Below are 24,077 nucleotides of genomic sequence, written 5' to 3'. Positions count from 1 at the left end.
GAAACCAGAGTTAATTCTGACAGCGTTACAAATGTTCTTTTTCTCTGTAATACAGGATGTGTTGGAAGTGTTTAAAAATTAATAGAAATCCTGTTGAAATAACACAGTCAGTTGGGTTGATGCAGTATTTATTCAGATGCTGAACAGCTTACCCTTCCTTCCCCTCTACTCACCATCCAGGTGGGACAGAGCTCCACTTAGTACATTGCCTTTGAAACCGCAACTCTCATTCTCCTTCACAGAGCCCTGGTCCACAGGGAGGCTTTGGTGACTCCTTGGTGGGAGCTTAGTGTCAGAATAAATCATGGACCAGGGCCCCTTTGTGTCACTTTGGCTGTGAGAAAGAACCTTATTGTCAGCTGGAGACAGAGAATATGAAGGGAGTAGTTTCACATTGGTAAGCACTTCACCTTTGGCAGTAAATGCTGATTTACAGCATGGCCACCCATCCCTTCCCCTCACACCCGTAAACCCACCCCCTCACATCTGCTGGTGCAGCTCTTCTCTCTGCGTGGGAGTGGAAGCCGAACCTGGGCTCAGAAGCAGACAGAGGAGGTGGCTTGTTGTTTTTTGCCAAGTTATTTTTAAAAGCTGAGTTCCTTTATCACAGTCGCAGAGCAGCCACATCTGCATTTGTGCTGACAGAGCTGAGGGGATGGTGTGTGTTCTGGGATTGCCACCAAGAATTTGTCCCGTGAAACCACAGCCTGTGCCAGGAGGGAAGGGATTGCCACCACAGAACTAGCACCTGGTGTAATGAGGCAACCATGAGGAGCCTTAGCATGAACAGAGACTAGACCCATAGATATCACAACAAAAACATACCAACAAGGGACATGCTTCCAATGAGCAGTTTAAATTTCCTTTTTTTTTTTTTTTTTTTTTTACCTTTTTTTGCATTAATGCACAGAAAGGGCTAAAAATGTGGGAACCTCACTACTGTCAAGTGGAGGAACCACGAACTCTCACTGTTCGAATGCTCCTTGTTTCTCCAGTCCCTTGGGAATGGCTGATGTTTGCCAGGAGAATGAGAAACTTGTTACGAAAGGAGGAGGACTCAGGAGGGTGGCAGTGGCCGTGGGCTGCTGCAATTCTGCTCCCATGAAGAGCATTATTGCCCGCTTTATTTTTGCACCTCTTTCTGGCATTACAAAAGTGTGTTACAAATTTTAGAGAGGAAGGGGACAAAGGAAGAAAAGGGGAAAGGGCCCAGGCATGCTGGCCTAGGGCTCTGCAGTCCTGTTTGTCCTCTGATACTCTTCCAGCTCCGATTTCCTGTCCATGGCGAGCTGCAGCTCCTGCTTGATGATCTCGATCTGCTTTTCCAGCTCCCTAAGCTCCTGTGTCACTGAGGTCCTGGCAATACTGAGGGACTCTGCTTTCCCGTTGGTTGTTAAGGAGGCCGGAGTCTCTCTCCTCGCCTGTGGCAGCGGGATGTCTTGGTGCTGTCGGATCGTCACCTCGTTTTGCCCTTCATCGGTGCAGATGTATTTTTCCCGGTGGCAGTTGCCCAGGTTGGCTGTATTCCACACAGCATGCTGGCTGTTCCCTACGTGGGACCTGAACAGAGAGGTGAGAGTTAATATGAAATCAGAACCAATTACACAGAAATGCTGTTCTTTTATCCTTGGAATTATTATTTTTGAGAAGCACAAATCATGAATGCAAATGACCAAATTTTTGTGATTAAACCATAACAAAGTCTAGAACAGAATCCTACAATTAATCATCCCCAAGACTTTGTTAGTTATGAAATTACAGTCCTCTCAACTCCAGCTCAGGAAAATGTGAGTCCTCCTCCAAAGCCTTCTGAAAGGTTTTGTCATTGCAATGTCCTAAGTTCACTACAGCATTAGTCCTTTGTGTGTTAGTACTCTCTGCTAGCTTGGCATTTGCTCCCACGGAGGAGGAAAGAGGCTGCTTAGAGTTGGTGTGGAGAGATGAAGGGGAAAGTGTGCCCTTTGGAAGTGAAGTCTTGAGCAGATGCTTGCGCCTTGGCAGGTGGACATGACCCCGTGGTGTGTCCAAACCTTGCAGTGGACAGACATGAGCTTCCTGACAGAATAAATAAGAATTTGGAGTTTTCATGTTGAGGGGAGAAACCCCCATTTGGGAACTTTTTCAAATGCTTCAATATTTTCCTACGGAAAAATTTTTCCAAAATATTTTGACTCCAGAGGATCTTTTCCCTCTTTCATGGGAACTTCACTCTGCAGCCCTCCCAAATCAGAGTGTTTCCCAGGATTTCTTCCTGAATAGAGGAAGAAATTTGTGGGAGAGGAGCTTGGCCTTCCTACCTGCTTTATCTTTTGGGTAGATCTGTGTGCATTCATTTTATAAACTGAGGTTGAAACTTTGAAGCAGTTGCTCTTAAAACTGCTCCATCATAGAGGTCCGTGGGTATCCTTGGACAAAATAACCTACTAGTGTGAGCTACCAATCAGCAGGTTAGGGAAGAGGATTAACATTCCAGGACTGGGATTGCTGAAAAAGTTTGGTTTCAGGAGGAGTCTGGAGCTGGGAGTAGATGCGTCAAGTAAATGAAACCCTTCACAATTTGGCCACTGATGCTGAGCAGCTCTCAGTAGCATAATACAAATTTTTTCCACCTCTTTTCTGTATCTTGGTGCTTTTAATAATTCCACAGTCCGCAGCAGGAACAAAAGAAGGTGTAATTAATATAATTGATTTGAGAGCCCTGGGTTGTACCTTGCCACATCAGTGTTCATGACAAGCTTGGCACCATGTTGCGTGGTGTCTTGAGTTAAATTCACCATAAATTCACTTAGTGCCATGGTCTAGTTGACATGGTGGTGTCAGGGCAACGGTTGGACTCGATGATCCCAGAGGGCTCTTCCAACCTGGTTGATTCTGTGATAATTCTGTGCAAACAGCAGCTCAGACCATGAGCAGAGCAAGGGTGGTGGGTGGGTGTGCATGAACACACGGGCTGGATGCTGCGCAGGCAGAAGTTTTTGGGCAGCAGCACATCTTCAGTCTCAATGTTGAAAGAATATTTGTGTGGTTCTTTTTCTAAGCCATTCTCTGTGGGACCTCGAAAGATCATCTAGTCCAATCCCCCTGCCGGAGCAGGATTACCTAGATCATGTCACACAGGAACGCGTCCAGGAGGGTTTTGAATGTCTCCAGAGAAGGAGACTCCACAACCTCTCTGGGCAGCCTGTTCCAGTGTTCGGTCACCCTCACCGTAAAGAAGTTTTTCCTCATATTTATGCGGAACCTCCTGTGTTCCAGCTTGCACCCATTGCCCCTTGTCCTGTCAAGGGATGTCACTGAGAAGAGCCTGGCTCCATCCTCTTGACACTTGCCCTTTACATATTTATAAACATTAATGAGGTCACCCCTCAGTCTCCTCTTCTCCAAGCTAAAGAGACCCAGCTCCCTCAGCCTCTCCTCATAAGGGAGATGTTCCACCCCCTTCATGATCTTCGTGGCTCTGCGCTGGACTCTCTCTAGCAGTTCCCTGTCCTTCTTGAACTGAGGGGCCCAGAACTGGACACAATACTCCAGATGCGGCCTCACCAGGGCAGAGTAGAGGGGGAGGAGAACCTCTCTCGACCTGCTAACCACACCCCTTCTAATACAACCCAGGATGCCACTGGCCTTCTTGGCCACAAGGGCACACTTATGGCTCATGGGCATCCTGCTGTCCACTAGGACCCCCAGGTCCCTTTCCCCTACGCTGCTCTCTAACAGGTCTGTCCCCAACTTGTACTGGTACATGGGGTTGTTCTTGCCCAGATGCAGGACTCTACACTTGCCCTTGTTATATTTCATTAAATTTCTCCCCGCCCAACTCTCCAGCCTGTCCAGGTCTCTCTGAATGGCTGCGCAGCCTTCCGGTGCGTCAGCCACTCCTCCCAGTTTGATGCCATCATGTTTACTTCTTACATTTGCAGGAATGACAAACTAAACACAACATACATTTGCATACGTGGGTTTCAGTCATGCCAAATACCCAGCAACAGCCTGGAAGACATTTCTTTTCTATAGCCTGAACTTATCTGTATAAAAGCAATACTGCTGCCTGTGTCTTTAAAAAGTGCACTAATAGTTTAGAGTTACTGAGCAAATGTATAGTTTTAATAAAATGCCTCGTGTTCCTGGTAGCTGTAGGCAAGATTGCCTGCTCTTCAGAAGACACGTGCTATGAAAACAAGGCAAGGTTGTTACCCGCTTTTTTCCTCCAACAATAGTCGTTTGATACAAAAGTTTCTGAAAGGAGTGAGCTTTCCTCTTCTCAGCTTTCTTATTTCTTATTCTAAAAAATAAGAAAGCTGAAAAAGTTTCTGACATACATACTTGCCTCATCGCTCATTCTCTCTGAAGCTATCTCCCAGGGCCCTAGTTACCTGCCAGTGCTTTACTATATGAGTAATTAATTACCTAAAAACAAGGGCAGCAGACTTACAAAACTGCAAAGCCTGTCTTTACAATGGGGTGTATTAGGTCCATAAGTAGATATCCAGACACAACATATTTCATTTCAAAGTAATTCTTGTAGTTTGTGTTTTAAGGCGTGCACAACTTCCTACCTCTTTTCTACTCGTTTTGTCTTAGGCTGGCGTTTGTCCTCAATAAATGAACTGTTCAGAGCACGGTGTAATCTCTAGAGAGAAAATAAGAAAATAAATTAGTAAAAGCAAGATTAAGAATAGCTCCATAAATAGGTAAACAATTTGTGGGCTTTGTGTGAGGGACCTGAGCATTAATTATTTTGCACTTTCAAGGATGCAAGCAATGTCTGTGCTTTGTCATGTCATTAAAGCAGATTTATTTTCCCGTAGTTTCCCGAGGAAGGACAAGCTGAAATGTTGATAAATAGTCTGCAAACAATCCTTGGTGTTAGAATTCCTCAGAAAAAAAGTGGATCTTGGCAAACTTTGTTATTTTCTAAAAGATCTCTTTCACTGTGATGCTTTGAAGCAATAGAAACTCCTCCTTTTTGTAAGTAACCTCTTCCTTTAGACCAGACACCTAGAGCAATTTTCCTCCATTATTTTCCCCAGGATAATGAAGGAAGTTGCGCAGCACTTCCTGCATGCATCAAAAGTTTGTGAACCCACAGCAGTGTGATAAAATGTTCTGGTTAGCCAGTTCAGGGTAACAGCACTGTTGCTTCTGGTGTCCACAAGAGTTGTGAGGTTGCAAGTGCAAATGGAAAGGTCCCTGCTGTAGGCTTTGCAAGTGTGAGTATTGGAAGTGTTTCCTCTGTGCTTCTCATTCCATCATTAAGTAAAGCCTCTTCAAATTCCAGAAGCTGCTGTCACTCTTCAAATGCTGATCATCAGAGCTCTTACAACCTTTTACACCTTGTCCTGGCTTTCTTAATTGGCCACGTGACTTTCACAGAGTTACTTCTGAACACGTACCTGACTTGTATGGAGCCAGTACTTCATCTTGGATTTCTTCTTGATTCGTGGTAGGACCAGTCTGTACACGATGTGTTCCCCAATGGTAGTGAGAATGGACAAGCCAAACCCAATGCACAACATCACAAAGAGCCCAGAAAAATGCTTGATGCCCATCTGCAGTGTCTGTGAATAAAATCAAAAGGGGAAGTTAATGAAGTAGGCTGTTAGTGTATTTTAACAGATGCGTCTGTTTTCTCACTTGGAAACGTGGTCTGACTGAATACACAGTGGTGAAACAGTGCAGAATAGTCTGGACACTGTTCATAACAGCCTTTCTGTGCTGCAGAAAGCTCTGTGTTCAGTCAGAGCAAAAGACCTGTCATGGGAATGAGAATCAGCCAAAGACCATGGAATTTTTTTCCTCGTGCTGTCTCCCTAATGAGGTTAAGTGTTGAACACATGTGAGAATCAAGTATTTGTGGTGGCTTGGCATTTGTAAAAGCAAATACTGCTTGACAGAACACAGTCAATGAACTGTAGAGCAAGTCCTTCATCAGCAGTGAGCTAAGACCGACTGTTCATATTTTCTGGGAATTGATCATTAACTTCCCCTCTTTGTGCTTTACCCTTGACGGAAGGTCATGGAGAAAATGTTTTGAAGTAGTAGCACAAATGTGGCACCTCTCCACCCCCTACATTAACAGGGCTGAAATTGTATTTGCTAGGAAGCCCAACTGCAATTGTGAAACACAGGAACACTCTCACCTTGTTCTCCCGACCCACCCTTTTCACGTAGGGTAGGAAGCCTTTAATTAATTTGAGTCTGTCATTGGCGTTAATCATGTTTGATGACCAAGAAATCATGTGCAGCAGCAATCTGTACCACAAGCACCCGCACTCCAATGGCTGGTCAGGTTTGCATGTCTTGTATAATCTTAGTACCTTTACTCTCATACCTCCATAACTCGGATATGAGTTTACCAATAAATAAAAACTCTTGCTCATAATTATTTCCCACAGACTATTTTGGAAATATTTCCGAGAATACAAGTTCTACTTGTGCCTTTCTATTAAAGAATGTTATTCCCCATGTCAGAAAAAAAAAAAAGGAGCAGAAAATTGTTTGGGGTAGGGTTGTGTGTCAGGAGATGGTATCTGGGATGTTATTAGCCCGGATAATTGACCTGTGTGTTCCTTCAGTTTGTTGTTAGTTGGGTGGGTGGGTGGTGGTGGGGATTGTGCTTTAGGGCTACAGGTGTGTTATCCAGAAAAGAAACTGGATTTAGTCGAAAGATAAATCATAGAATGTTGGAAAAATCTTGTTATGAGGTCTTTTTAAGCCGAAGAGTTGATTAGTGGTAAGTCCATTGAAGTTGAAGGCTTGGAAGTCACTTTGTGTGCTTTTGTTGGGCGATTGTGGGCAGTATTTTTCTCTTCTGATTTTCATATTTGATTTCTGTTCTTTGAAACACAATGATATGAGAAAGCATATAGCAGATTTTTAACAAGAACAGAGCTTCAGCAATCTAGCCGAGTGAGAACTTTTGCATGTGGCACTGGCAATAAACTCTTTATTTCAGGGGTTCTCTGCCAAAATCAACCTGCTTGCCCCGAAGCGCACTGAGCAGAATTTTTGGGAAGAGAATTTTTGTACCACTGAATAAACATTTAAAGGGTGTTGAAGGGTATAATGGAGGTGTAAAAGCAATTTCTAAAGAAACTTAACTGCAGCGTGGAGAGAAAAGTGGAAAACCATGATAGAGTGATTCTGGGGTAGAAGGGTGTCAGAGTCTTGGCACTGAGGGTCTGCTGATGCTTAGAGTGCACCAGTTGATCCTAAAAGCAAAATTTCCCTCTCAGCATTGGAATTTCTTGTTGGCAAGAGCCTATTGTCCCATGCTTTGTCCTTCCAGTTAGGGGAACAGGAGGGCAACACAACAATGACAGGTGGTAACACTTTCAACCACTCAAAAATCAGTGTTTGACTGGAGGTCTGTGTTACCTGTCCTGTTTCTTTTAATTTGCAGTGAAGCCCAACTTTTAGCCCAGGTAGCATAAAAGCAGAATGAGGCCCCACACCTGACCTTTTTCTCAGAGGTCTTTAGAGCCAAAACCTCAGTATGGCCCATCTCTGAATTCAGCACATACAAGTATCTGTAAGAAGCAAGACGACTGCTGTCCGTGCTAGCTGAACATACTGGTTAAATGTGCTTCTGCTAATTCTCCGAGAAGCATTAATGCAAATCACTTGCTTCCAAAAAAGGATGTTCAAGGGCAAGTTTGAAATAACTTCCTTAGAGATGTAGAGTTCAATCAATCAATCAATCAGTGAGGTTGGAAGAGCCCTCTGGGATCATCGAGTCCAACCATTGCCCTGACACCACCATGTCAACTAGACCATGGCACTAAGTGCCATGTCCAGGCTTTTCTTAAACCCCTCCAGAGATGGTGACTCCACCACCTCCCTGGGCAGCCCCTTCCACTGTCTAATGACCCTTTCTGAGAAGAAATGCTTCCTAATGTCCAACCTGAACAATGGATATAAGAATAAATTGAATGAGAAATAGAATAATAGTTAAAAAGGAATACATTTGCTCAGTCCTCTGAAAAACACACTAAAACTCTAGCCATTCAAAATAATAATTAAAAAAGGAGACACAGTGTCAATCGCAGTGGGGATCCCTGCATGCGTGAGATGTCTCCTCCAGCCTGAGTTCAGTGTTTGATGCCACTCCAGTACTGCTGCAGAGAGAACACTTGGCCAGCTCCTGACGTGAAAAATAACTCCCTTGTCTTCAGTAAAGCTGCTCTGATTTGTCGTGATGGGGGTCTGGCTCACTATCCTGCCAGCTCTGCAGAATAGTTTTCTACCTTGCCTGGAAACAGGTGAAGGAAATTCCAGCACTGCATCTCAGATGCATTTTTCACTTGTAATGGATAGCTTTTGAAATTGTCCCAAACAAGACATCCTTTCCTAGGACAGGAAATGCCAAAACAAAGCATCAATAATATTTCATCTAGCAATAAAGAAGATAATGCATTGAAAGAGCTGCCTGATAAAGGCTGCAGGGTAGAGGGAAATTTTTGAGACTAAATTAACTGGGGAAACGAGGTAGGGGAGAAATAATTAGCAGTGTGTCTTGCAGTGTATGGAGTGATTATTTACAGCAATATCAGCACTTTTACGTGCCATTGTAAAAAGGCAATTTATCAGCTGCTCATAATTACTGTAGACACATGTTAAACAATAAAGGAAACCATCTAATAGAGGCACCTCTCATTTTCATACCTTCATGCTGATTGGTGTCAGAGCAGCAAGCTCTGCTACTGATTTTGTAGAGCCTCTACAAAGCCTCTAAAGATTTTTGTGGATACTTGCAGGTTGGCAGCACAGCACAGGTATTGGCGCTACACACTGCTGAACCTGAACACTAAACAGGGATGTCATGTGTGTTATTAGCTATAATAATAAGCTATCCTTTTTGATAGCATTTTCCCTGCAAGGATTTCAAAAAAGCTTTGCTGAGATCAGAAAGTTAAATTTTGCAGCACCTCAGTGAAGAAGGAATTATTTCCAGCTTTACTAGGGATAAATGGATACAAAGGGCAGATTTCTAAACTCATTTGGGCATCTTAGTAGGTCTTCAAAATCCTACTGATGATGATGCTGGTACTTAGGTAGCTAAACAGTAATAAAACCTGTCCCTGTCTCCAGATTGTGGCATTTCTCGTGACTGCAGAGGGACTGTTATTTATTTATTATTCGTTCTTAAGGCTTTCTGTGCTCTCAAAGAAGTGGCAGCATTAAAGTAATACATATTTAATCTCTTTAGGGAGATTAACCTTAGCAAAGACTGGTGACTGTGGCTTTAGGGTTTCAAGTGCCAAATTTTAAGATACTGCAAATCACTGTCTCGCATTAGCAAGACAAGGTTCTTTCCCCTCTTGTTGTGAGGAGTTTTGCACAGATGTGGAAAAATACTCCCTTTTGAAATAAATCTTTTTCTTTCAACTCATCCATTTCCCGAGGCGTGTCCGTAGCAGGAAGAACAACAACACACATATCATCCGAATTAGGTACTGAGAAGATGTTTGCTTCTGTGATATCACAGGCTGGTGAACTGGGAATAACAGCTTTGTCTCCTCAGATAGTGAATTTTTATTTTTTCCTCCAGTTTTGACAGGTGAATCTAAATCTGTTCCTCATTTCCAGGACAGTCTAAACATTCTTCTCCCATCTCTGCTGTCAGACTCAATACTCACACGCTCCTTTCTTCAGGACCATTGTGGAAAGTATTTTTTTTTCCCCAGGGCAAGTCCAGATGCCACTGCCTCTTCCCACATTGAGATGACCCCTTTACAACGCAACACCTGCCATTTTGTGACACCCTTCTTCATGACGTTCCCCATCCTCCAGGGGGCAAGGGCCAGCTCTCCTCCCCAGACACCATATCTGCAGACCGAGCAAATTGTCTTGGCAGCAAAATCCTTTTTTTTCCTGTTCTTTGTGTTTGTTTTTCACGCTCTAGTAACAAGGTACCACAAAAGGTGACTGATGGGCAGCTTTTATTTATGAGCACAGGGCAGTTTGTTCCCTTTGTGGAGGGGTCTGCATGGCCTCCCCTTGACACCTGCAGTGCACCAGAGACAAGCATATAAGCCACAGTCTCAAGGTAATGGCTAGAAAGCTGACTGTTGAGTTGTCAGGTGATTGGTATAGCGAAGAAGGAAACTAACTTTTGACCTTCCAGGAGACTAGGCAAAACTCAGAGCAGAAAGACACAACTTGCTGGATGACAACTGGATAAAATCATGGCAAGATGAATGAGGCACTGTCTGGTTGAGCATCCCGGGTGATGCCAAAGCCAAAGATCACCACAAAATCACAGAATCAATCAGGTTGGAAGAGCCCTCTGGGATCATCGAGTCCAACCATTGCCCTGACACCACCATGGCAACTAGACCATGGCACTAAGTGCCATGTCCAGGCTTTTCTTAAACACCTCCAGAGATGGTGACTCCACCACCTCCCTGGGCAGCCCCTTCCACTGTCTAATGACCCTTTCTGAGAAGAAATGCTTCCTAATGTCCAACCTGAACCTCCCCTGGCAAAGCTTGAGGCTGTGTCCTCTTGTCCTATCGCTAGTTGCCTGGGAGAAGAAGCCGACTCTCACTCTGCTACAACCTCCCTTCAGGTAGTTGTAGACTACTGTAGACCAATTCAGGTACAAGCCAGAGCAGGCAGAGTTTCAGCAAGTTCCTTCAAAGACTCCAGAGAAAAGCTGTCAGTGGATCCCACCACTGATGAGAGAAGAAGAGAGGATGAAAGGCCCTTGTCTTCGCTGTGTGCCTGGTCTGGATCGGATGGAAGCCCACGGTCAATGACTGATCCCCACCATTACCAGTGTGGACCTCCCCCTGGGGCACTGGCAGGAGGTGCACGGCACCGTGCCTTCCCCTGTGTCACCACCCGTGGAAAGTGGTGGGTCTGCAGTAACAGGGTCAGTTTGGGCTGCTGGGATGCTGTTATGTAACAGTACGTAATTTTTTATTCCGTGTATTGGTTGTTATCTGACTGAACTGCCAGTCTATGTGCAAATCAGTCTCTACGTCCTAGAGCTTCGGTTGTCCTGTGACAATTGTGAATGAAGAATATACAAGCCTTTCAAGTGAAATAGAAGAGACGGTTTCAATAATAACATTTTTAAAAATGTAGCTTAAAAGCTATGTGACAGCCTGTACACACAGTTAGCTTTTCCCCAAACCTGACTACTCTCTGGACCAGAGGGGCCCTTCTCTTTCACACTGTCTTGAGAAACCACGAGGTGCCAGCTCATGTCGTCTGCACCCTGCCCTCATCATTACTGCCTGGTCCGAACAGTCAAAAACAGTTGCAAAGCTGCCAATTCACTGTATTTTGTTTCCCAAAAATGCCACAGAAAGAAAGAATTTGCTGTCTCTCCTGAGCTTGGGTGGGGCTAATGAGCTGGAGAGGAATGTCCTCGGCACCTGGCTCCTGCTGAAGTGAAATGAGGATAACAGTCGGGCAGAGGAAGGGCCAAGTGTATTGAATGCAAATTGAAAACGAATGACACAGATTGTGTCCAGATGTAACGCGCAAATACAACTCTGCCAACCCCACTTCCCTCTTGCACTGTGCTCTGCCCTAAGTAGGGACTTAGCAAATTTACAACAAAGAAATCCCTTTGAAACTAGAGTATGACCATTTAAAATCGAGTACTCAGGCAATATTGCTAGTGATGAGCAAGCAGTGTGAACAGCCACCAACAACTGCAGTCTACAACTACCTGAAGGGAGGTTGTAGCAGAGTGGGAGTCGGCCTCTTCTCCCAGGCAACTAGCGATAGGACAAGAGGACACAGCCTCAAGCTTTGCCAGGGGAGGTTCAGGTTGGACATTAGGAAGCATTTCTTCTCAGAAAGGGTCATTAGACACTGGAAGGGGCTGCCCAGGGAGGTGGTGGAGTCACCATCTCTGAAGGTGTTTAAGAAAAGCCTGGACATGGCACTTAGTGCCCTGGTCTAGTTGCCATGGTGGTGTCAGGGCAATGGTTGGCCTCGATGATCCCAGAGGGCTCTTCCAACCTCATTGATTGATTGATTGATTGATTGACTGATTGATTGAATTACTTTTGATGGAGAGGGTAATATGCAGTTCACTGCAGCAATTCATTACCAGTTTGAGTTAGCTGCACCTCCCATGAATGATCCAATGGGTGCTGGCCAGAGTAAGACATCTTGGGCAAGTGCTTTTGCTGAAGAGGTTCGTACAGAACAGTGGAGTCAAGCCCTACTGACCTCTGCGCTTTCAAACTCATCTTTGTTTGGTTTCTCAACTTGAGGAGTCACTGCAAATTTTCCATCCCCAGTCTGGGCCATGCCTTTCCAAGACAACTCTATTTTCAAATGCAATTTAGAATGAGAAAAGTGCTGCCAGCTAGAGATGGAAAGAGCTAGCCGTGAGTTCTGCCACAGGAAATATAATTTTCCAGTGTAAGATTAGAAAAAAATGATGAGTAGGGAGATGAATCCCAAAACGAATCTAAAGAAAAACTAACCTCAGTGGGCAGCAGTGGCAGGTGTATAAGGATCAGGTGCAGCGTAAAGAGATAATGACAAAATAGGAAGATGGATATTTCACCCATTTAAAGGCTATACTGATCAATATTTCACCTACATATATTTCCATTTTTGGGCCATTACTCTTGGTCAAGAGGTGCAGTGTGTCACAGACTAAATCTATTGAAAAGACGTACAAAAATATGAAGTCTTGCTCTAGCTATCTGTCCTGGCTTGGCCCAAACCAGGCCAATTAGTCTTAGAGAAACCAAGGTCACTGCTAAATTCCTCACTGCTTATGAGTGAAGAGCTAAAGGGGGGTCGTACCTGCAGGGAGGAGCAGACAGGGCAGCTGGCCCAGAATTGACCGAGGTATTCCATCCCACACGTCATTCTCACTTTCCTATTTATCACTAACCCACTGCCTCCTGGAGGTGGGGCCCAGGAGGGAGGGGCCCTCCTGTCTCCCACTGATTGGTACCAGCTTTGCCAAATCTCCAGTTAAAAGCCTGCAGGTGTGATGGCAGGGGAGCTACTGCATTTTCCCCTCTGCCTGTGCTGGGGGGAGCATCTCTTCCTGAGAAGGATTTCCAAGCTCTCGATCTTGGTTTTGTATATATTTGATTATTTCTATTATTCTTATTATACTCTTTTTCATTACTATAGTTTATTAAAACTGTTTTAACTTTCCAACCAGTAAGTCTCTCTCCCTTTTCCCTTTCCCTTAGGGTGGGGGGGGGGAGAGGGTTAACAGAGAGCGTCTGCCACCGGGTTAATAGCAGGCCCAGCTATAAACCGTGACACTATCAAAGGCAATTGCTGGGTCTTTGGTATATAATCCATGTGAATGACTACCCACTTAGAAGCTGAGACTTTCTTGAAACTGAATTATCTGCTTCTGTGTTGAACATTGTCCACGCTTCAGTGAATCTGTTCAATGCTACTGTGACTGACTGCATGGAGTTAAATAACGGAGAATTCTGGGCTGTACAGGAGTACAGGATACAAACTGATATAAAGGTAAGACCAGGAATAATTCATAAATTTATAATTTATATATATATGTATTACTGAAGTTCTAATATTTTTTTTCTGCAACCCAGTGGATTTTCTCACACACCCCAAGGGCTGTAGGCACCCCACTCTAGAGACCACAGGCTTAAGGGAGCAAATATATATATATTCTGGGAGAAAAACACCACTAAATAAAATCTGTTTTTTTAACTGGAAGATGTTTAGAATTGGTTTTGTGTCCTAGCTATTTCTCTAGGAATACAGAGAATACAGCCCTGGATACAGCTACTGGAGTAAGATTCTCATGATCAGAGGAAGCTCTTTATGTCTCATCACTGGGGAATTACTAAGAAGGTGAGTTTCTCTCTGCTGTAAGAGTTTTCAGTTTTAAGACAGTTGTGGTAATTAATGCTATTACCATCTGGTAATTTTCCTGAGATCTAATTCAAAAGATTGTGTCAAAATGTAGAGTAACAGGAGGTCATTGAATAAAGTGCTTGTCAGGAACAGGTATGTCAGCTACACTAAAAAGGAAATTCCCCAGATACCTGTCTTGTTAGATGATAATATAAAAAGACAGTTCCCCAGATACCTGTCTTGTTAGATGATAATATAATCCTCAGATAAGCTAGATCAGAAATAGCACTGAATACACATTTTTGTTTAATGTGTTTTCTTGTGTTGAATTAATCACACAAAAAAAAAGAAAAAAAATGAACAAGTAGAATAAAAATAAATCTGATTTTCTTCTATGAGTGTCTGATGTTAAATATAATTTATTTCATATTGACACAATCATAATGGAAAAGTTAAAAATGTAATAAGAGATGCAGAAATACCCCAACAATCTATGTATTAAAGCAGTCAAATAAAGTTTTTCTGTGTCTGATCTCTACAAAATGCAATTTTTCTAGTGATTTAGTCAGCAGTGAAGGATTTGCAGACAAGAGGCTCAGGTGACCCCTGAAGGGCAGGATTCACAGCCCCAGGACGCTGGGCTTCTCCTTTAGGGGACAATGGCCATGCTACCGCTGCAACGTAGAGTTGGTTTGATATTTGGCTGAACGCCCCAAGGAGGAGATAGTGTCCTTCTATTGTACAAGTGAGAACACGTAACCTGCGTATTTTGGAACACCTTGAGCTGAAAGTGTGTGCTCTAAGCTTCAGGCGTGCTGGATCTTTTGACTCCTCAATGCTTTATCTCTTTTTACTTGACAGTCTAGGGAACCTGACAAAGAACTGCTATTCTGCTAAGTCTTTTTCTCATAAATAATGGCCTACATCTTCAGCTGCCACGAGCTAGCATAACTCCTCTGATCTGATACCAGCACGTAAAACCATGGAGATTTGCTTCCATTCCCTGTAGTTCTATTTAAGACGTAAGACACGCTTCTCTTCTGTTCTTAGCGTGATATCGCAGTGGACCATTTCTACGCTGAAGTCCTATCTTTGGTACAAGTGGCTGCCACCCACATTAGAAAATGGTCAGGGTTATATTAGAAGTTTGGGACGTTACTAAATTCTCACTCTCCCTGCCTTTGCTCTTGTAGTTCTCTGTGTTAGCTATTTTAGCTATCGCTCCCGTGTGAGATGGTCCAGAACCACTGACAGATCCTGCAGATGGTGATACACATAACTGAGGGAGCTGGGGTTGTTTAGCCTGGAGGAGGCTCAGAGGTGACCTTAGTGCAGTCTACAACTACCTGAAGGGAGGTTGTAGCGGAGTGGGAGTCGGCCTCTTCTCCCAGGCAACTAGCGATAGGACAAGAGGACACAGCCTCAAGCTTTGGCAGGGGAGGTTCAGGTTGGACATTAGGAAGCATTTGTTCTCAGCAAGGGTCATTAGCCATTGGAAGGGGCTGCCCAGGGAGGTGGTGGAGTCACCATCTCTGGAGGGGTTTAAGAAAAGCCTGGACATGGCCCTTAGTGCCATGGTCTAGTTGACATGGTGGTGTCAGGGCAATGGTTGGACTCGATGATCCCAGATATCTCAGAATCCCAGACTGGATGGGGTTGAAGGGACCTCTGGAGATCATCTAATCCAACCCCCTGCCCAAGCAGGGTCACCCAGAGCATGCTGCACAGGGTCGCATCCAGGCGGGTTTGAATATCTCCAGAGAAGGAGACTCCCCTCCTCCCTGGGCAGCCTGTGCCAGGGCTCTGGCACCCTCCAAGCCAAGAAGTTTTTCCTCATATTCAGATGGAACTTCCCCTGTTTCAGTTTGTGCCCATTTCCCCTTGTCCTGTCACTGGGCACCACTGAGAAGAGTCTGGTCCCCTCCTCTTGACACCCACCCCTAAGGTATTTGTAAGTATTGATAAGATCCCCCCTCAGTCTGCTCTTCTCCAGCTGAACAGACACAGCTCCCTCAAGTTTTCTTTTGAAGGATACTGTTCAGCTACCAAAGGGTTTCTGTATGAGAGAAAAATTACTGAGTGCTGTGAGACACAGTACAAATAACTTATTTATTTGGGCACAACATGATTCAGTGAAAGGAAAAAAATATATTTCAGGAAATAAGTATCACGTGCAGGAGTACACCAGGCACACCCCCACGTGACAGCCTTTTCCCATCGCAGCTATGGGTCAGCCCAGTCACAGCTTCCCAGCCCCATCTGCCCAAGCGGTCCCAGTGCTGAGGTCAAAGACTGATGATCCCCACGTCTCTCTGGTAATCTAATCGCACAGGCCTGCTCTAAGCACTTTTCCTGCTCTCCACCACAACCACCACCTCTTCCTCACAGCCTTCCTAGGACACTCTCCTGCAGCTCTATCACACTCATCACCCGTTAGCAGCATCCAGCCAAGGGGACCGTGTCTATCACTATTGCTCTTTGCCAGGGACCTGTGGGATTAATCTGAATCTCTTCCAACCTGACTGACTAATTGAACGGAGTGGAATCAGGTAGATCTGCTGTGCGGCGTGCCAGATCACGTTTTTTAACGCTACGTTACGCGCCGCGTTTGCCTCCACAAGTGCTCTCTGATGCACGCACTGCATGCCCAGCTTAGCAGCACAGCCTTGCTGGTGATTTTCTTGTGCTCAGATACGAATGCTGCTGGGCTTAGCATGTCTTGACGCCAAGGGAGGTTCAGGTTAGACATTAGGAAGAATTTCTTCACTGAAAGAGTCATCAGGCATTGGAAGGGGCTGCCCAGGGAGGTGGTGGAGTCACCATCTCTGGAGGTGTTCAGAAAACATCTAGATGTGGCTCTTCAGGACATGGTTTAGTGGGCATGGTGGCATTGGGTCGATGGTTGGACTTGATGATCCTTTAGGTCTTTTCCAACCTTAACAATTCTATGATTCTATGAAACCTAATGCTCCCCTTCAGCTGCAGCCCGTCTCTGTCGTGCATACGTCTACTGCACATTGTGAACGAGGGGAAATAACTGGCAGCTTGAGCAAATCCTCATTGATGTGACCCGAGTTCATTGCTTACCTCCGTGACAGCAAAGCTCCTTTTCCCACATGGGACAACCTTGTACCATTTGTCGTGCAGGACATCCATGAAACCGTGGGACTTGTACTGGCTTATCAGTTCAGAGATGTTTGAGGTGAGCGGAGAGTTGGGGGGGAGACCAATACCATATCCTAGAAGGAAAAAAACGGTACAATCATCTCTCTCTTACTTGTTTGCTTTGTGGTAAAGTATGTTCACTGCAGCTACCAACTACCAGTGTGGCGGATCAAGCTGGCGTTCTGTTTCAGCCAGCCAGTTCAAACCTGGATGCTGGCTTACCATGGACTGCGAACGCTGAAAGGAGACTTTGCTGTGCAAAATACAGTAATTTACATCACTGTAAATTTGTAATTTACTAATACAAACAGGATATGCAAATTCAAAATTATTAAGGGCACAAAAGTTAATATGTAAAATTGGAGGTTCAAAAACTTAAGACGGAGGTACAGATAGATGAATAAATCTGTCTTATCTCTAGAAACACAGCCTTTTGCATGCCCTTGCCATGGGTTCTTTTTTTAACTTGTTTTAGCAATGCAAAAGGGCCTTAAGGTCAAGTAAACCATTCTGTGATCACACAATCACACAATCCCAGAATCAGTCAGGTTGGAGGAGACCTCTGGGATCATCGCGTCCAACCATTGCCCTGACACCACCATGTCAACTAGACCAGGGCACTAAGTACCATGTCCAGTCTTGTCTTAAACCCCTCCAGAGATGGTGACTCCACCACCTCCCTGGGCAGCCCCTTCCAATGGCTAATGACCCTTGCTGAGAAGAAATGCTTCCTCATGTCCAACCTGAACCTCCCCTGGCGAAGCTTGAGGCTGTGTCCTCTTGTCCTAAATAGAGCATGGCAACAGATGGTTCAAGTGATCTGAAAGTTCAAAAACTACAAAAATGGCAAAGCCTTGGTTCTGCTTAATCACTGAGAATTTTACCACAATCTTCAAGGGTTCCACAGTTTCACCTGCACACGTTCATCGAGAATAGCAGATCGCAATAAAGCAAATGCAACACGTGAGAAATAGAGCAGTATGTTATAAAACTGGTTATTACCTTCAATGGCAAAGGGTTTTCCCACAGTTAGAAGCTTGCAGTCGGCATCTATTGATACTTCATAATCTAAGAGTGCTTTATCCATGATGAAGGCATCGAGCTTCTCTGGATCATGCCTGTATTCAACATCAAAGTCAAAAACAGAATCACTTCACCACAGTCTAAGGCTCAGTGATGCTCACTGAACATTTATCTGTGCAGTTCCCTGGAAGATTACTGAATGAAAACAGAGACCAGGGACTGCTATTTTTAATGCTACACTGATTTATACTTTGAAGAAAGGAGTTGTGTGTGAAATACAAACTCTGTGCTTCTAGAGCAGGACGGCTGGGGTAGGATTGTGTCTGTCCCCTCCCTGGCAGTGTTCAAGGCCAGGCTGGATGGGGCTTGGAGCAACCTGGTCTAGTGGAAGATGTCCCTGCCTGTGGCAGGGGGTTGGAACTGGATGAGCTTTAAGGTCCCTTCCAACCCAAACCATTCTATGATTCTATGATTCTATGATTTATTTTGCTCCCATGAAGTATTACTGATCTGAAAGATGAAAAAATACTAAAATATGTTAGACTTTGACTCAATTGAGAGGTAGCACAAAGCTTTATTGAAAAAAAAAGACTGCTAAAATACTAGTGCTGTCTTAGATTCTCATTAGAGCAAAAATGCAGGAGGGTAACTCATACAAAGGTGTTCTCCTCCTCTCTCCTTGAATATGAGGTAAATTAATTTCCTTCACCCAGATCAGCTTTTCTCTATGTTCAGTCTTCATGAACACAGAGGACTGAATTTTACTAACATAATCATTTGTGAACAGCACGCTTGCATAAAATGATGATATAAAAGAACAGTTGCAGTGCCTGTTCTCATCCGATCCAGGGACTGCCTCCACTCTTGTCACTTTAAAGGTCTGGGTGTTCTTGTGATGTGAAGTTGCATTGCTTCATTGATTTCGATGGATTGATTCCAGTTTAACCCAAAGGAACTGCCATGTATCTTAATTATCATTAGGATGGGTCTGGGAAAAGATACGTAAACAGGAAACAACTTCTGGTGAAAAATTCTCAGGCCATCTGTTATGCGACTTCTATGTGTAAAACTAATGAATTATTTCAGGCTTATTATCACCTCTCCCGTTGCTTGGCAGAGTGAATCAATTGTGTGACCCCAGATTGTTTGGCACAAATGTCTCTGAAACAGTGAAGCCACGATTCCCTAAAGCAAGAGATTTGGTGTTTCTCACTTTTTACCAATTTAATGTTTCTTTTATTCACTTTAATGATAAATGCTTTAGGGTTTCTGAGAACCTTCTATCTTCCCAGCATGCTGAAGATGCTGAGGAACCTCATTTGCAGCTTTTGCTTGGACTGTGATGGTTTTTTTTCTGAATGTTTCTTACTGTCTGATGAAGGGCTCCCAACCACAGAAACCTGCCAGGATTTATACGCTGCCCATGCTTGATGGCAGCCTAGCAGTAAGTGGGAAGCACTGAGTGTGTCCAGCAGGTCGAGGGAGGTCCTCCTCCCCCTGTACTCTACCCCGGTGAGACCTCACCTGGAGTATTGTGTTCAGTTCTGGACTCCCCAGGGACAGAGATCTACTGGAGAGAGTCCAACGGAGGGCTACGAGGATGATGAAGGGACTGGAACACCTGCCTTATGAGGAAAGGTTGAGAGACCTGGGGCTTTTTAGTCTGGAGAAGAGAAGACTGAGAGGGGATCTGATTAATGTGTATAAATAGATGAGGGCTGGGTGTCAAGAGGAAAGGGGCAACCTCTTGTCACTTGTGCCCTGCGATAGGACAAGGGGCAATGGATGCAAGCTAGAGCACAGGAAGTTCAACCTCAACATGAGGAAGAACTTCTTTGCTGTAAGGTTGACAGAGTGCTGGAACAGGCTCCCCAGAGAGGTTGTGGAGTCTCCTTCTCTGGAGACTTTCAAGCCCCGTGTGGATGCGTTCCTGTGTAACCTGCCCTAGATTGGTCCTGCTCTGGCAGGGGGGTTGGACTCAATGATCTCCAGAGGTCCCTTCCAACCCCTGACATTCTATGATTCTATGATTCCCCTGGAAACACTCCAGCTGGTGCTATGCTAGCTTGCTCTCCAAGTATCACTCCCCTCAGGTGCTTTCTTCTCTATCTGCCACGCTCCTTTCAATGGCTGTTTTGTGGGATAAGTGACACCAAAAGTGGGAAACCCATCACCATCTCACTGCCGGGCATTCTGGTCGAGGGACCAGACCCACTGTTGCATGCAGAGGCTCACTTTAGATACGATACTCCATCCGGGGTTGCCGGGACGTTGTACCGTCGCATGTACTCGTGCATCTCCGGGAAGCTTTGCCTCACGTAGTCTTCTGCGCTGCTTTCTCGCACGGTTCCAAACCGAAACCCTTGGGATGGGTGGTGGAGCTGGGCAGATGAAATTACAGATTAGCAAAGCCATTTCCCCCCTTCACATCTGGTATCTTGGTCTTACGTGTGAACAGTTTGTCGGAAATTCTCATCATTCATAGACCTGCCTCTGATGTTCTCCTGCGGTCAGCTTTCCACATCACAGAAACAGTCTGAAAAGACTGACCAGGTGACTGACTAGCCTGTTTGTGTACCCTCAGGATTTTCTTCAAACCTGAAAAACACGTCCCTTGAGACACCCTGAACCCCCAAATCTAGGTGTTTAGTTTATTATTAGGAAGAAATTCTTTGCTGTGAGGGTGGTGAGACCCTGGTCCAGGTTTCCCGGAGCAGCTGTGGCTGCCCCCCTCCCTGGCAGTGTTCAAGGCCAGGATGGATGGGGCTGGGAGCAACCTGGTCTGGTGGAAGGTGTCCCTGCCTGTGGCAGGGGGGATGGAACTGGATGGTCTTTAAGGTCCCTTCCAACCCAAACCATTCTATGGTTCTATGATTCATTCTATGATTATTTGTCTTTAAACCAGCCAGCGTTTCAGGCAGTGTCGTGAGAAGCCTCTAGGCTTGCTAGGATCTACTTTCTGGGGCTCTGGGTAGCCAGTGAAGGACCCACAGCCTGGATTTGCGCAGAATGTCCTCTTTTGACTCCTTAAGGATGACATTCAGTCTTCTGCAGAAGGGCAGCACCACCATTTAATTTCTAGAAGCCTAGACACCGTACCACAGACCACTGCTGTCTTTGCTGCCGTTCTCCGCAGAGAAACTATGGACTGAAGTGTTGTGGACACCAAAAGGTCTCCCCTGGCCGTGAGAAGGAGGAAGAACACCCTTCAGCATAGTCCAAGCTGTAAGCCTGATTACCAGGCTGTACACATACAATTTTTGCAGTGCTGTACCCTTTCCTTTTCACAGCTGGCTCCACCTTCTGTATTAAAGCCCTGGGTCGTTTGGATGTTCAGAAGTTTCACAGACTTCTGTTTCTGAATAATAGAGGTAGGCTGTAAATGCAGTCACCTAGTTCAGTCCAAAAAGGATCATAAAAAGGTCTTTTAGATGGTGTTTTGATGTCTTGGAATCTATGAATATACTGTATTTCTGGTAATTTTTATCTGGAAAGTGGGCAGGTGCTTTCCACATTGTGCTCTACTGATCTGGTCCCTGTGTTGCAACCCAGGAATGAGACCTGTGGGTAAATGCAAGACAGTGGGCATGGAGGGAGTTGTGGCATGTTTTTTTGAGGTGTTCTGGTCTGGATGATCATGGGACAAGTAATGCAGGGTGTGCCTCCATCCGGAGCTGGCCACAGTGCATGCTGTGCCAGAAGGACTGTGGGCGCAGAGGGAAATGTTCCTGGAAGTGTGGAAGCAGCATTCAAGTGCCAGAAGACATAAATAACAGAGAGTGGTGCTGTGACAGTACATCATGGAGACTACCAGCACAATGCTGTAGACCCAAATCTAGGTCTAGTCTCGAGACACTGAAGATGACTTCCTTAAAGAATGAGCTTGGAGTTGTCTCCATGCACTCTATGTCCCAAGGAGCTAGTTGCCACAGTCAGTACTATTTTTTGGGGTTTTATTTCTTGGCAGTTTCAGTGAACAGACCAAAAAAAGCACAGAGTCTCAACACTGAACCATACTGCCACCTTCCAAGTCAACTTAGGTGTTTGTTGTGATATTCGTGGCCCACCTAGTGATGCCAGTTGCAGTGCAACACCTGATCTGCAGATAAAGGCTGATGATGCCCAACTTCACTGGAAGGTATCCCTCACTCAGTCACCAACGTCTACATCTAGGTAAATATTTAGGCCTCTATGAGAAAGACTAGTACAAAAAAGAGAGTCAGCTGCACCTCCATGCAATTTTTCTGTCCCAAATGCTTTACTGAGGACTGTCCATGCTTTGTGTTGGGCACATTGTCAAATTTCACCACAAATGAGGACAACGCTGGAATACGTATTAGATCAGAAGTCCATCTGGCTTAACATCCTGCCTCTAGCAACACCATATGTCTGGTGGGAAGTCTTGGAAAGTCTATCTAGGGAAGTTATGTAGTGAACCTTTGCATCCTATGCTCTTCCTGCATGCTTTTTCTTAATTATGTGTCTGCAACTTTGCATTTGATGACTCTTGACTCCTTTTATGAAAGATAGATCTTAATATGTCTTTTGGGACTTCTGTTTTCTTCTTACTGCTGCTTATCCACATGAGGAAAAGGTTTGCTTGCAGCTGTGTGAATAGCGGATTAACGTTGCAAAATGCTGCCAAAAGCAGATAATGGACTACCTGCACTACCTTCACTGCTGATCTGCTAAGACTGCTAAGGGTTACTTGCTTCAACAGAAGATAAAAACTTCAGCATGGAACCAAGACTCATCAGTTGCCACTGCTGCTTCCCTACCATCTGTAGTCCTCTCCTGGGAAGATTCTGTGAAAAGACGGAAACCACAAATATATGTGTCCCAACAGGATAGGTAAATGTCACAGTTTTCCTGTGAGTCTTGCCTTGATAGTCATCTCTTTTTCTGTTTCTCATGCTCTGTTTCTTTTGTGTTTCTTATATTTTAAGAGTCCTACATTGAAAGAATCTTTCTGTTTTCATTAAACCCATAACAGAATCCTAATGCCCTGGGCTTCAGAGAAATCATGAACTCTGAAAAATCAGAATTTGAAGAATCACAATTTGAAGAATCAAGAATGGATTATATATTTTTTTTTTTAGCTGGTGATTTGGGGGAGACAGTTACTTGCTTTTTGTATGAGTAATAGCAAATATAAAAGCTGTCTTATTGAGAAGAAATAGCTGTCCAAATTATAGGCATTTCTAGTACGTGGAGACTAGACTTTGGTGTGTACTTTATTGTGTTTTTTCATTCAAAGCTCAGTCAGTGTGAAAGGTGAATAAACATCACGAAGCATGTAACGGGCACTAGGAACTGCTGACACTTTTTCTATCTGTAGAGTACCTGGAGATTTGCTGGTGCTTCGAGTGTCATTAAAAATAAATGAATGCAATAGCTGCAGATCCATCTCCAGACCTGAGCTTTCACGGCACTCAGCTTAGAAAACCTTACAAGGTCCCTCCAAAAATCAGACATCTATGGCTGCAAGAAATTGAACGAACAAGGTTTGTTTTGACCTGGAGAGAGGCTTTCAGGGGACAATGAAGTCCCAGCTTGACAATTCATTGAACAAGATGTAAAGACAGTAACGGGTACAGATTATATATCCCTCTTTATTCATCTCTTCAACTACTAGACCTCCCTTTTCAAATCTGGGAGCAAAGAAAAAGTAATTCGTTTTTTTTTTTTTTAAGAGGGTCATTGCTCCTGGATATAACTGCTCCTCAGACAGCAGGCCAACTCTGCCCTCCCAGGCAGCCTCTCCCATGCACTGCATGGGAACTAACCATTGCTGCCGTGTGTGGGACTTGTTAGCGTTTAGTGTGGGACTTGTTAGTGTGTCAAACCAGCCCTTTGGATGTTGGCTAGCAAGGCCACCACAGCACCACAGCGGACTGCAAACTGCACTGGCTGGGCTGCAGAGTGGGAGAAGTAGGGGAGTGCCAACGGCTTAGGCAATGCAACAGCGTGTATATGAATATATCAATGCAGCAGTTAAAAGCCAATGTTTTTCAAGGGCTAAAAGCTATTTAGTGTTGTTTGTTAGTGGCTCTCCCAAAAAGGAG

The 24,077-nt window shown here is 44.7% G+C and overlaps 1 protein-coding gene across 1 annotated transcript in view; it reads right to left on the bottom strand.

The window, feature by feature from the left end:
* Nucleotides 1-1,223: 1,223 nt before the first annotated feature.
* Nucleotides 1,224-24,077, bottom strand: part of GRIN3A (glutamate ionotropic receptor NMDA type subunit 3A) — an 81,168-nt gene continuing 58,314 nt past the window's right edge. The window contains exons 5-10 of the mRNA XM_068422964.1: nt 20,248-20,393; nt 17,992-18,107; nt 16,912-17,063; nt 5,394-5,558; nt 4,557-4,630; nt 1,224-1,560 (exon numbers count right to left, since the gene is read on the bottom strand). Coding sequence (XP_068279065.1) covers nt 1,224-1,560; nt 4,557-4,630; nt 5,394-5,558; nt 16,912-17,063; nt 17,992-18,107; nt 20,248-20,393 — 990 coding nt within the window. The remainder of the gene's footprint in view (nt 1,561-4,556; nt 4,631-5,393; nt 5,559-16,911; nt 17,064-17,991; nt 18,108-20,247; nt 20,394-24,077) is intronic.

Source organism: Nyctibius grandis, chromosome Z (genome assembly GCF_013368605.1).
Source record: "Nyctibius grandis isolate bNycGra1 chromosome Z, bNycGra1.pri, whole genome shotgun sequence".
In the NCBI taxonomy this organism is placed as follows: domain Eukaryota; kingdom Metazoa; phylum Chordata; class Aves; order Nyctibiiformes; family Nyctibiidae; genus Nyctibius; species Nyctibius grandis.
The sequence above is the reverse complement of the archived record's forward strand: the minus strand, read 5'-3'. Positions and strand labels throughout refer to the sequence as shown.